The sequence below is a fragment of the Oncorhynchus gorbuscha genome, linkage group LG17, assembly GCF_021184085.1.
Source record: "Oncorhynchus gorbuscha isolate QuinsamMale2020 ecotype Even-year linkage group LG17, OgorEven_v1.0, whole genome shotgun sequence".
Classification (NCBI taxonomy): Eukaryota; Metazoa; Chordata; class Actinopteri; order Salmoniformes; family Salmonidae; genus Oncorhynchus; species Oncorhynchus gorbuscha.
This window is the reverse complement of record NC_060189.1, coordinates 58,990,986-59,004,841: the sequence shown is the minus strand read 5'-3', so window position 1 is coordinate 59,004,841 and position 13,856 is coordinate 58,990,986. Positions and strand designations below refer to the sequence as shown.

The 13,856-nt window shown below is 40.1% G+C and overlaps 1 protein-coding gene and 1 non-coding gene across 2 annotated transcripts; one reads left to right on the top strand and one right to left on the bottom strand.

Annotated features, from left to right (window-relative positions):
- Positions 1-2,763: 2,763 nt before the first annotated feature.
- On the bottom strand, positions 2,764-10,569 carry ppa2 (inorganic pyrophosphatase 2). The gene is made up of 12 exons (XM_046308491.1): positions 10,314-10,569; positions 7,717-7,781; positions 6,976-7,020; positions 6,806-6,859; positions 6,106-6,225; positions 5,462-5,548; positions 4,832-4,958; positions 4,209-4,336; positions 3,913-3,998; positions 3,618-3,687; positions 3,438-3,477; positions 2,764-3,280 (listed from the first exon to the last, which is right to left on the bottom strand). The coding sequence occupies exons 1-12, from the start codon at positions 10,486-10,488 to the stop codon at positions 3,252-3,254; spliced, it is 1,026 nt and encodes a 341-aa protein (XP_046164447.1). The 5' UTR covers positions 10,489-10,569; the 3' UTR covers positions 2,764-3,251.
- Positions 4,381-4,454, top strand: trnaa-ugc. The gene has a single exon. It is a non-coding gene; the product is annotated as a tRNA-Ala (tRNA).
- Positions 10,570-13,856: the final 3,287 nt, after the last annotated feature.

Below are 13,856 nucleotides of genomic sequence, written 5' to 3'. Positions count from 1 at the left end.
AAATGACAGTCCATTACTTTAAAACATGAAGGTCAGTCAATCCGGAAAGTTTATTCAAGTGCAGTCGCAAAAACCATCAAGCGCTATGATGAAACTGGCTCTCATGAGGACCGCCACAGGAAAGGAAGACCCAGAGTTACCTCTGCCGCAGAGAATAATTTCATTAAGAGTTACCGGCCTCAGAAATTGCAGCCTAAAAAAATGCTTCAGAGTTCAGGTAACAGACACATCTCAACATCAACTGTTCAGAGGAGACTACGTGAATCAGGCCTTCATGGTCAAATTGCTGCAAAGAAACCACTACTAATGGACACTAATAATAATTAGACACTTGCTTGGCTCAAGAAACATGAGCAATGGACATTAGACCAGTGGAAATCTGTCCTTTGGTCTGATGAGTCCAAATTTGAGAGTTTGGGTTCCAACCGCTGTGTCTTTTTGAGACGAAGAGTAGGTGAATGGATGATCTCTGCATGTGTGGTTCCCACCATGAAGCATGGAGGAGTATGTGTGATATGTGGGGGTGCTGGTGACACTGAGTTTCTTAGAATTCAAGGCACACTTAACCAGAATGGTTTCCACAGCATTCTGCAGTGATATCCCATCTGGTTTGCGCTTATTGGGACAATAATTAGTTTTTCAACAGGAAAATTACCCAACACACCTCCAGGCTGTGTAAGGGCTATTTGACCAAGAAGGAGAGTGATGGAGTGCTGCATCAGATGACTTGGCCTCAACCCAATTGGGATGGTTCGGGATGAGTTGGACCACAGAGTGAAGGAAAAGCAGCCAACAATGGCTCAGTATATGTGGGAACTCCTTCAAGACTGTTGGAAGCTTCCAGGTGAAGCTGGTTGAGAGAATGCCAAGCGTGTACAAAGCTGTCATCAAGGAAAAGGGTGGATACATTGAAGAATCTAAAATATATATTTTGATTTGTTTTACACGTTTTTGGTTACTACATGATTCCATGTGTTATTTCATAGTTTGTCTTCACTATTATTCTACAATGTAGAAAATAGTCAAAAATAAAAGAAAAACCCTTGAATGAGTAGGTGTGTCCAAACTTTTGACTGGTACTGTATATACACACCCTTAAGAAAGTCACTGGCACACCTGAGCTATCTTTGTTGCAAGTGCACGGTAACAGTTGAGATGATAAAAAAGAAGAAACCCACACACTGCTCTTGCTAGAATCCCCGCTCTTAAGCTTTACGTATCGGCCTCAAGGCTTGTCAGAGCTTTCGTCAGAACCATCTGATGAAGGCCTTGAGGCTGATATGTAAAGCTTAATAAAGAGCAGTGATACTAGCAGTGTGCAGTGTGTGGGTTTCTTTCCCCCCCTCATAAATACACACACTTAAAAAAAAACAGAAAACTAAACTTTATCAGCAAAAATATGGCATTGACGACCTGCGTTTTTTTTGTTGTACTTATGCTTTAGCTAGTAGATTGGTGGTATACTTTTGAAGTAAATTTGAACATATAATATGCACTGAATTGATTAAAGGGAAATGATGTCATTGACAAGGTAAAGAGCGATGCGGTCGCTTTTACTGTGAGGCAAGACCAGGGCAGTTATGCTAGATGACGCACATTTGTGTGCCTGTGTATAGTTTAATAGTGAAATGTATTTATAACCACTAAACAATTATATTACGATTATCTCTCTCCATTTGATTTTAATGATATATGATGAGTCAACGGCTTTTTCTGAGTGACAACCCCCCCCACTCTAACATTTATACTGTCGTTTTCCAAAGCACTTCCTTTCTTTTCAGAAAAAAAACAATGTAATAAAATATTACAAAACATTTTATTTAAGAAAATCAGTAGATTATTGTAAATGTGTTTAAAATAAATTATGCCACATTGTACATACCATGTGTTTGCATTACGAAAATACAATTGTTGATTTTTAACAACAACCTACTATTGTAATGTTAAAAGGTGTAGGTTTCTTGTAATTTTGTCAAATGTACCCACGGCCCACGTTTCTATCAGCAATCTTCTTTCAAATCTATCGTTTAGTCTTTTCCAGGTTCACAGGATATTCAGTTAGATAATGTTCCTTGGTTTTGTAGATTGCCGCACTCACTGTCAAAAAACAGCAATGTTTACAGCTCTACGGTTCCTGTTAGCTAAAGTCACTTAATAGTTTTTTGTAAAGGATTGCAGTTTCTGTGAAAAAAAATTGAACATTTTAATGTTGAATTTCAGTGTACAGGACCCAGCGACAGTAGCAGGTTGTGGTTGTGAAAAGGAGTGTCTGAGACATAGCGGGTGACGAGCATAGCCATACTTGAAAAGCTTCAGAGTGTTGGAGTGTGATTCAACATTACTTGAATGACTTTGAGCTTGACTAACGCATGAGAGTGCACAGCTCTTATGTTAAACTAGCAGTTTAATGTACACGTGTTGGTATTTTTGCTGTTTGAGACACTAAAAAGTTTTTAAAACGTTTTGTTATTTTCTGCCTCTGTCTTTTTTTGTTCCTGCTTCCCTTGTTCCCCTTTAGGGTTGGTATGCTAAACATGGAATTAAGAATGTTATAATGCTGTAAGTATTGTAATGTACTGAATGCAGTTTATTTGAAAGCTGTTTATGATATCATTCCTGATATTGCTGAGATGTGGGTGTTTTTAATAAAATTTATATTTATTTAAAGCACGTTTTAAGTTTCACATCTAGTTGTCATTTGAATTTGAGTGGTTCAAATATTTATTTTGTTCTGCATGTTTGTGAGAGGAAATGTTGTTGATGTCAATCGAAGGCGTCTCGCACCTGGATGCTTTTATTTATCAAAAGAAGGTGGATCGAACCTTTGGATACCTTACAAAGAAAACTGTGCAAATGTAGTTTTCGAATTGAGAAATTATAATATATGCCATTTAGCAGACGCTTTTATCCAAAGCGACTTACAGTCATGTGTGCATACATTCTACGTATGAAATTATGAATATCAAAGAATGTTTTCTAATTTCAATAGCATACAACCCATTACTGAAATGCACTTTGGCACTTTTAAATAAAATACAATAGGCCTGTCTGTCTGTACAAGAACATCAGTCTCAAACATAATGCAATAAAACATGATATAATCATTTACAAATTTAGATGGGAATAACCAAATCAGCTGAATACTAAAACATTTGCAGTAACAATAGAAAAAAATACAGTACTTGAAGTGCTTCATCTGAACATTGGACAAAAGTTCTCAGCTTTTTACGTCGCAGGACTTCAGTCCAGAATCACTTGGAAAGGAAATGCCACTTGTCCACTGTAACAGACAATAGTGGATATCAATGTGATATTAAAAAAGTGAACGTAATATATACACATATAATATGAATATATGAATTTCTTATTTCTTGTCAATTCAATCATGTGGCTAAAATGGGTCTCATTGTCAAGCAAGTCAGTCACTTGATACATACCTTCTGGAGGTACAGGAAGTGCCTCGCCACCAGCAGGAGCCTAAGGAGGAAGCACAGGATATGATGTCACAAGACAATCAGATCCAAACGCGATACTAAGAATGCTCCTGACGACATTGCTTGAAAACACAAAGCTTAGTTATAGTTACAGCACACACAGAGCTGAACTGATATTCTCACCGATTTGACCACATTGCAGGCGTCCTCCCCAGTGAATTTGAAAGGGCTCTCGCAGACAGAGACGTTTTTACTGTTGTTAAAGAAGAAACGTAGGTCATTATCAAGCAACACAGAAAAATCAAGAACATATCATGCAGGCTTATTGTAATTCCATAAGGGGGGCTGGAGGGCTATTAGCTGACCGACCACATGAGCAGTGTATTATGTGTAACGTAGGATGAAACACACACACACACACACCCCCTAGTGGGCTAACACACCCTGCTGGGATAACACACACACAGACGCTCCTCACCAATCTATCTCGCCACCATTAGTCTGCTTCCGCACCAGTGCCCTCCAGTGCTCGTGAGTGGACTTAATGACCTCCATAGCAAAGTCCTAAAGAGGAGGAGGAATGGAGAGAAAGGACAATAGAGAGAAACTAATCATTTGCTATCCCTGGGGAAGGGAATGCACCATCAGAGTCCCTCCTATTAAAGTAACTACCATGGCACTGGACTAGAACACTTTCAGGAAAATAGTACGATATATACCAGCTATTATCGTTTAATATATAGTATGTGGCCCTAATGGAGAAACTCTATGTACCTTGTCTTTGAACTGTCCATTGAACGCAAACTGGTTTTCGGGCTTGCCGTCTGGCACCTTGTATTTTTTAAACCAGTCGACCGTGGCCTCCAAATGACCCGATCTGCTCTTACGGACATCCTCGATACCTGAGGAGAATACAAGCGAGCACACTGATTCTAAACATACGCTGGTCCTGTGTGGCTCAGTCGGTAGAGCATGGTGCTTGCAACGCCAGGATTGTGGGTTCGATTCCAGTATAGGACAAATGTGTGCACTCACTACCGTAAGTCACTCTGGATAACAGCAACTGCTAAATGACAAAACATTTAAATACTGAGATCAAACACACTAGGTTAATGGATACTGTGCTGCGGATAATTTGTCTAAGGCTGGGTTTACACGGGCAGGCCAATTCTGATCATTTTCCCACTAATTGGTATTTTGACCAGTCAGGTCCAATCTTTAGACATCAGATCATGTTCAAATCTGATTGGTCAAAAGACCAGTTACATTTTTTTTTAGCACTAATTGGATTGAATTGGGTTGCCTGTGTAAACGGAGCCTAATATGTGTTCGACGTGTTTAAAATGTCTATACAGCAGTGATGTTCTGAAGTACTGTAACAAGTTCCTAAGACTGACTGTTAAGGCTGGGGGCCTCTGGGTCATCAGCGTTGATGGCTATTAGCTTCCAGTCCGTCTCTCCCTCGTCGATCATGGCCAGAACCCCTAGCACTTTCACCTGGATTACCTGACCTGGGGAACACACCTGCAGGACACCGGTAAGACAGACACAACTCCTCAGGTAAAAGTACAATATACATGACATGTTATACATTAACATGTATTACATTATACGTTCCATGAGTTACTTTATATACATATTATAATCTGGTTGGTTTAAGCTCTGAATACTGATTGACTGACAGCTGTGGTATATCAGACTGTATACCATGGGTATGACAAAACATGTATTTTTACTGCCCTTATTACATTGGTAACCAGTTTATAATAGCAATAAGGCACCTCTGGGGTTTGTTGTATATGGCCAATATATCACGGCTAAGGGTTGTATACAGGCACTCTGCATTGCGTCGTGCCTAAGGACTGCCCTTAGCCATGGTATATTGGCCATATACCACGGCTCCTCGGGCCTTATTGCTTAATTTTAATATGTCTAAATGAACTATTAACTGACTTAATTAACTTTCATACATACAAGTAATGTTATTATTCTTGGATATGATTTAGCCAAAGTCTAGACCGTCTTACCAGCGTGCCGATTTCGCAGACGTCTATGGGGTCGTTGTCACCGCAGCACTTGGTGTCCTTGTCCGTGTGGTTCGGGTCTTCCCATGTCTGTTTCAACACGAGAAGAGACAGCACTAACACCATTATCCCTGTAAACACTGTTTGTATACCGTCATTTCGAACATCGTGAGATGAACTGTCAAATTTGTTGAGCCGACCACAGTGCATCATTCTCAGCCAGTGGGGAGAGCAGCAGACAATAATAATAAGTAATGGGAAAATCAATGATGTCCGCGGGGCAGGCTGCTTAATGCACTCGTATATGAAAACGCTCAGGGCCACACGCTGTGGATTTCACCAACAAGACCCATTTTATGAATCGTGAAGTGTTTTCCATGTATCCGCCTGTATTAGTCATTCACTTTGGCCAAATCAATACTGCCGGAGGATGAAAGAAGAAATGCATTACTGGCAGTCGAGTTTCCACTGAGACGTTCTAGTGTTTTCCGCTGAAGGACTAGCGAATAGCGTTAACAATGGGATAGATGTCCATTTAGAATCTCTCCAGTTGTGGATTTTGTTCCAACTCTGGAAGAAAACAGAGGGATGGTGAAATACATAAAACAACAGAAGGATGATCAACTCAGAGGTGACAGAGGTCTCACCTGTGGCAGCGCCCCGTAGTTCCAGATGTAACCTTTATGAGGAAACACGTTGGCCACGTATCGGAGTTTGCCCTTCTTCATATCCTGCTTGATTGGGTTCAGTGGTTCCTTGGTTGCAATCTAAAAGAAAGATGCATAATTAACACACGATGACAGTCTAAACTTGGGTCAGCAGTTTACCATCTTGAGACAGTGACATCAGAAGGGCGTCCATTTTAAAATCCTCATAAAATAAATAGTACCCACAAACCCAGTTTGCACTTTCATTCTCCTCTACTATTCCATCAGCTGCCACTGCTGGAGACTGTGAGATGACCTTTCCGTCAACTTTCAAAGTTCACACAGCTCCAGCTCTCTCTCACTCTGCCTGAAGTGCTTAAATATCATTAACAAGTTGCCTGGTGCAAGGACATCATTATAATTTAAGGGAAGATGATATTTATAGGACCTTTCTTTTTAAGACAGATGCATTATTAATCTATTGTCTGGCTGTTTCTAGTCAAAGACCAGTGTGCTAGCACGTCAGAAAGCTCTCAACGATGTTTGGATCAGTCAATGAGGGACAACAAACCCCGACGAACAAAAGTCGACCGCCTTTCTTTATGTCGGTGGTTGTCTCAGATCCTCATGTATATGGACACAACATAGTATTAGATTAATACTTAAAGTAACATTGACAGGCTCCCAAAACAATACTTGCCTCCATTTTGGCATTTGACCATCGAGGCACCTCCACAACCATGTTATACAGAACCTGTAAAACAAAATATGAACTATATCAAAGATATATAATCAAGGCATTCAGCATTCATTAAAGAGATTCAATTGTTTTGCTTTGTTTGTAGTAGAGTTGTCAGCATGAGCAAATACCTCATTGTCATTCTTCTTCAGTTTTTTAGATGGCACATCATTTTCCTTCAGTAAGACACAAATTACATTAATAATAAAGACATATTTGGTAGACCTACACAATATCTGACCCAACGTATGAGGTTCCAGACACTAATAGTAGACTGTCTGACAGGAAAAATACCCAGCAAGTGAGGTGCTACAAAATGGCTAGACATTTGCAGGTCACCTTACTATTGACAAACCCGCTGAGAAGTATGCGTAACCTTTACATATTCAATAAACATATTTCTTTGTCAGATAAAATCATGCTTTTTCAGTGATTTTCTGTCTAAGCCAGGGGGGTCAATCTCATTCCAAGGACGGCCGAGTGTCTGCGGGAATTAGTTTTTTCCTTTCAGTTCAGACCTAGACAACCAGATGAGGGGAGCTCCTTACTAAATCAGTGACCTTAATTCATCAATCAAGTACAAGGGTGGAGCAAAAACCCACAGACACTCAGCCTTCCTTGGAATGAGTATGACACGTGTTCTTAGCACTTGAACGCACCAAAAAAAATCAATGACAATGGATGTGGTTTCTGTTTGAAAATGCCTGCCTAAAAGGTTCCATACTCACACCCATTATAATTTCCACATGCAAAAAGGAAATATGGAAACATTGACTCGTTCCTTGCATCACATGGCTTTTATGAAACCGGTCTACAACCAAGTAAGAATAGAGCCAGATTGAACTAAATGTGTAGCACCATCGAGAGCATACCTGATCTCCATCGGCGATAAGTGGAATATCATGAAAGGGAGAGATGTATTTCCCGTCAGAGGTTTCTAGAAGAAAACACATGCAAAGTAAATTGACTGACATACTGTAATCATTCTCAAACCTTTCTGGGACTGTTGGTATACCGCAAGTGCTGGATGCAACATCTATAGTGTTACTAGGTGCCAGTGGCAGTCAGTGCCATTTAAGATGGAGGATTTTTATTTAATAACAAATTCTTATTTACAATGATGGCCAAACCCTAAAGACGCTGGGCCAATTGTGCACTGCTCTATGGGACTACCTATCAGGGCCGGATGTGATACAGCCTGGAATCGAACCAGGGTATGTAGTGACGCCTCTTGCACTGAGATGCAGTACCTTAGACCGCAGCGCCACTCAGGAGCCTGACATTTTTTGAGGATTCTTTTTATTTTTTAATGAACATGGCATTTTCTATTACAGCATATTGGATGACTGTCATTCATATTCCATTCACCCAGCTCAATGTAACATCGAGAAGTTAGACTATACATGACTCAAACGTTCCCTGTGACCATCATGAGGCTGCTACAACCTAGCCAATGAATACAAGTTTACAACGTAGATCATTGAGTAATCAAGGTGACAGACAGTGACACATTCAATCCCGCCTTGCACACACTTGCCTGCATCTAGCTGATCTAGGGAATAATCATTAGTCCAACAGTCACAAATGTGAATTTCTATTGGACAAATTCACTTTTTTTTATCCCCGTTCCGTTTTGCTTCTGTTTAAGAAATTATTCAACAGAATCGGCGTAATGAATACACCCGATCACACAGAAACAGTTCACTTTCATAGCGCCCACATAAAAACAGCATATATATATTTATATATATATAAATAATTCCTTCTTGTAACTATATCCTCCTCTCATCTTTTCCCTTCACTTATGGACTTCAGTGCACAACACATCCGCTGTCTGTGACCAGGCCAAAACAAATCTTTCCAAGCTAAACCTTCATATCATGATCACTATAACCGCTACACACAGCCTACATCCTGGTCATGTCAGTCAACGAACGTGTTAGTAAACCTGCTAGCTACAATCATGCAGTACAGTGTACAGTCAGAAAGCAGTTTAGCAGTTACACTGGAGGATGTACCCAGAGGAGGATGTGAACTAGCTGTCCTCCAGCTACACCATGGCGCTATCCTACAGAGTGCTGCTGAGGCTACTGTAGACCTTTATTGCAGAACTGTTTAAAAAGTCAATTATTTGGTGACATGTGAACATATTTAGTATAGTTTTATCTAGAAATGGATAACTTTTGTGTTTCACTATTTTTATTGAAATTCACTGAGGACGGTCCTCCTGGGGAGCTTCCACTGGTAGGTACAGAAAATGTAAGGCCCCTACCTAGAAACATGTAGCAATGCAAGTGTTCCACTTTAACGCTTCAAAAAGGTTAACTCCACCCCTTTTCAACCACATTTCCATTATCTCCGGCACAATACCAGTGTCAACGTGTGAAAACTGAGCATTTCTACATTTTGTAGAAAAAAAAATATATATAAAGTTAGTTCTACCTGACATGATCAAATGATCAAATGTTAATATTTGCAGTGATGTGAGGAGCAATAAAATATCCTCTATTGGAAAATCACTTTTTTACTTTTACTTTTAAATCCTATCCTGTGATGTCACAGAGAAGCATTGTTTTGGGACCTTTCTTCTTATCTTAAAGCACAGGTCATAGTAACACACTGTTGCACATGTAGAAACTAGTTTAGTGATGGAGATATTGAACATGGCAGAATTGCCCTTTAAGTAACATTTTAAACTAATAGGTGTGACCACACACTCACTCTCTGTAAATGAGTGCATTTCTTATCAGGAGTTCACACTAAAGACAACATGCCCTACCTCCTGAATGGTTATAATCTGTCAGACAGTGACACTGACCTACCTATATGGACCGGGGTCCACAAAGTAAATTTAAAACGGAATAACACATCAATGTCTTCTGCAATGAAAACATTCAATGGGGTCCTGTCTTTAAACCTGCCATTGTTAATGTCACACTGGGGCACATTTTAACAACCCATATATACCCATAGAAAGAAAATAGTATTTCAAATGTGAATTCATTATACATCAGTCCTGTACTTGTAATGTGACAGCCTACCAGCCAGACCGTATAAAAAGCGAAAACGGACGACTTTGTGGCGACTTGTAACAGATCTCCAATGACAGAACACGTGACAAAGGTTAAAGGGAACAGCAACATTGTAGCCACCAAAAACATGTCCTTTCAAAATTCAAGAGCTCTGTAAATGGAAAGTGTTGCAGCTAATAGTATTTAAATGTAGCGTTAATCCAACAACATGTTAAGACCTATTATTGTGGATGTTTTTCAGTCAGAACACGGCTCACAACTTGAAACGTGTCGAATGCAACCATGCCACGCGGCCATAATTGTAAGTTACCAAACCAGCTGTGAAATATGTATCCTTAGCTAATACCGTACTATTTACCCTAACTAACGGCCATGTTTTGGTCGCCGGTGAAGGAATGAGCTACCATGTCTTGCATGATGGTAGGCTAATAACTTACTAAAATATATCCTGTAGTCAGAGGAGTTCGGTCGTCCTCGCTCTTCGGTTTGATAATGCATCGTTTTTATCAGATATGAGGTAATTGCTTGTGTGACAAGCTCACTTTTAAAGGCAGTATGCGAACCAAGAAATGCCGATGTGTACCATAGCGAAGAGCGCAGAAGCAAACGCATGATAGTGGCTTCTTTTCATTTAGTTCCTGCTTCCCGTTGAGTATTTCCCCACGTCGATGCTGCGTTGCTCCTGAATGTGTTCCTACCTTATCGTTTACCGCCCCCTATCTTCAGCCAAGGTCATTCCTCAAGGGAAGGGGAACATGGAAGACGGAGACCTTTGCCAAAAGAAAATGGCTGACATCCATTAATGGGAGAATGTAGACTGTCTTGTGTTACTGACTGTGGTCGATGTGGCTCTGTCTGTTGATGTGTTGAATCACACTTTTGTTTGTAATAGTGAATACAGTGCAGCCAAGACAACCCCTGTTTAACATTACATACATGGGCACTAATTGGGCCCAAATACTCAAGCAATCACTTACTCATCCTCAAGTGATATTCGCGGCTATTGACAAACAATTGATTATTGGTGGTATTACCTTATTTTTCTTTGATTACAAAGACCTCTTCAAAAAAAAGGACTATTTATGACACACTACATGATCTTTGGGAGGTGCTGAACTCTGACCTTGGGGGGGCTTCTTTAGGTCGATGTCAGAGTAGATGGCGAGCTCACTAAGTTGTTCCTGTGTAGCATGAAAACGTTATGCAGGTTGGCCCTGTCCACCACCATCTTGGAAAAGGTCACAGACTGATATTAATAAAAACATATATGGGCTAGAAAAAAGAAAAAAAAGTACAATAAAAAATACAATTACAGACATGGGGTCTTCATTACACCGATTCTGTTGCAAAACATTAGTTTTTTCATAGTTAGGCTACTAATTACACATTAAGTGGGTGGTTCGAGCCCTGAATGCTGATTCGCTGAAAGCCACAATAGCAATATGGCACTCGGGGGTTTGTGCTATATGGCCAATATACGGCTAAGAGCTGTATCCAGGCACTCTGCATTACGTTGTGCGTAACAACAGCCCTTAGCTGTGGTATATTGGCCATATACCACACCCCCTCGTGCCTTTGCTTAAATAACACATTCATACCATTTCATTCCACAATGGTAGTTTCTTAGGCTATATTGTAGGCTAATGTCCAGTTTTCCTTAAAGCTGTGACACTGACAACTCAAGACCTTCAAATCCCCAGCAGCCAATCTTCTAGCTGTCTAATCTGCCCACTAGTTTCTGAACCTCCTTCAAGCGACGGGGACCTCCTTATGGCCACCATAGTAACGGCCCTATCTGGCTTTGTAGCGCTCTAACTTTTGTGTTTCTCATCTCTAGCACATGCTGAATGGTGTAATGGTTCTGGAAGCTAGTAATTAAGCTGGCGAAGCCACAGAGACCAAAGTCCTTATCTGCTGTTTTTGTGCCCAGCGAGCTTTCTTCGATAAACAAACACCCACACCAGCCATTTCATTATTTCTCCCTCCCCTCAGTCTTCTTTTATTGTCATATTGCCTCGCAGGTTGTTCAAACAAAAGATGCACACATCAGTGCTATAAACACCAGCGGGCGGTAGGCTAAGCTGCACCCGTCCTTGGTTTGAAATCTCAAAGTGTATCCATGTTCATAAATAGACTATTGATGTACACAAACACAATCACACACATACATACACAGATATGGACATTGTTTTGCAGGTTTTAAAGCTTATTTCCTGCAGTTCTACACATTGTCATGAGGTACAGAGAACATTTTGCAGTATTAAAGCAAATTGTCTTTAATTTTAGATTAAAGCTGTAACCTAACAATATGTGATAAAAGTCAAGGGTTCTGAATACTTCCGGAAGGCACTGTATGTGTGAAGTGCAGAGATGACGTAGTCATTCAAAAATCACACTATTATTGCACACAGTCCATGCAACTTATGTGACTTGTTCAGCACATTTTTACTCCTGAACATATTTAGGCATGCCATAACCAAGGGGTTGAATAGTTATTGACTCAAGACATTTCAGCTTTTCATTTGTAATTAATTTGTAAAAATTTCTACAAACACAATTCCACTTTTACATTATGGGGTATTGTGGGTAGGCCAGTGATAAAAACATCTACATTAATCCATTTTAAATTCAGGCATAACTACATTTGGAAAAAATCAAGGAGTGTGAATACCTTCTGAAGGCGCTGTGCTTTAATCACGACAAACATAGAAGAATTGATTGACTTTGACCCGTATGTTGGCCTTCAGTAATCTGTTGGAGGGAGTCACTTGAGACATAGATGCGTTAAAGAGGTAATTGGAACACAGACCGTGGGGGATAGAAGGACGCCGGATTGGCGCACATTCAACAAATGTGATTTAACAAAGTGGATATTTGTCCAATGACTCATGATTGATGTATTTTAACAGGCCCACAATGTAGCTGTATACCACAAACGTCTAGCTACCCAAAGGTTGTGTGTTTGAACCTCATCATGGACAACTTAATTTTTTTTGCTAATTAGCAACTTTGCAACTACTTACTATTTTTTAGCTACTTTGCAATGACTTAGCAGGTTAGTTAACCCTTCCCATAACCCTGACCCTTTTAGCTAACCCTCAACCTTAACTCCTAATCCCTAGAGCTAGCTATTGTTAGGGCTAGCCACCTAGCTAACGTTAGCCACAACAAATTAGAATATATAACATATACTTTAAAAAACCCACAAATATTGAACCTTTACCTTTAACTAGGCAAGTTAGTTAAGAACACATTCTTATTTACAATGACCGCCTAACCCGGCCAAACCCTAACAGCACTGGGCCAATTGTGCGCCGCCCTATGGAACTCCCAATCACGTCCGGTAGTGATATAGCCTGGAATCAAACCAGGGTCTGTAGTGACACCTCTAGCACTGAGATGCAGTACCTTAGACCACTGTGCCACTCAGGAGGCCATAAGTTTTGCAAATTCGTAACATATTGTACATTTTGCAAATTCGTAACATATTGTGCAAGTTACAATTAAGCAATAAGGCACAAGGAGGTGTGGTATACGGCCAATATACTACGGCTAAGGGCTGTTCTTAGGCACGACGCAAACCTCTGAGGTGCCTTATTGCTATTATAAATGGGTTACCATGGTAATTAGAGCAGTAAAAATAAATGTTTTGTCATACCCGTGGTATACAATCTGATATACCACGGCTGTCAGCCAATCAGCTTTCAGTGCTCGAACCACCCAGTTTATCATTCGTAACATAACATACGAAACGTAACATATCATACTAAATGGAGTATCTCGGATTTACGTACAGAATAGTACAAAATACTCTGAGACCATGTTCAACGTTTAGAAGTAGTCCCTTTTCAGGTTTAGAAGAATTTACTGTTAAATGCTAACTACTGCTCACATAAGCTGGTAGCATAGCTAGCATAGAGAAATCGGTGGTGGTACTCAAAGTCATTTTTAACTGTAATGCAGTTCATTGGTGACGATGA

Coding starts and splice junctions, on each gene's coding strand:
- ppa2 (XM_046308491.1), bottom strand. CDS start 10,488: ATGCGTTTGCTTCTGCGCTCTTCGCTATGGTACACATCGGCATTTCTT. Junction 3,999..4,208: donor ATGGACAGTTCAAAGACAAG/GTACATAGAGTT, acceptor CCTCCTCTTTAG/GACTTTGCTATGGAGGTCAT. Junction 3,688..3,912: donor AATGGTGGCGAGATAGATTG/GTGAGGAGCGTC, acceptor CTTTAACAACAG/TAAAAACGTCTCTGTCTGCG.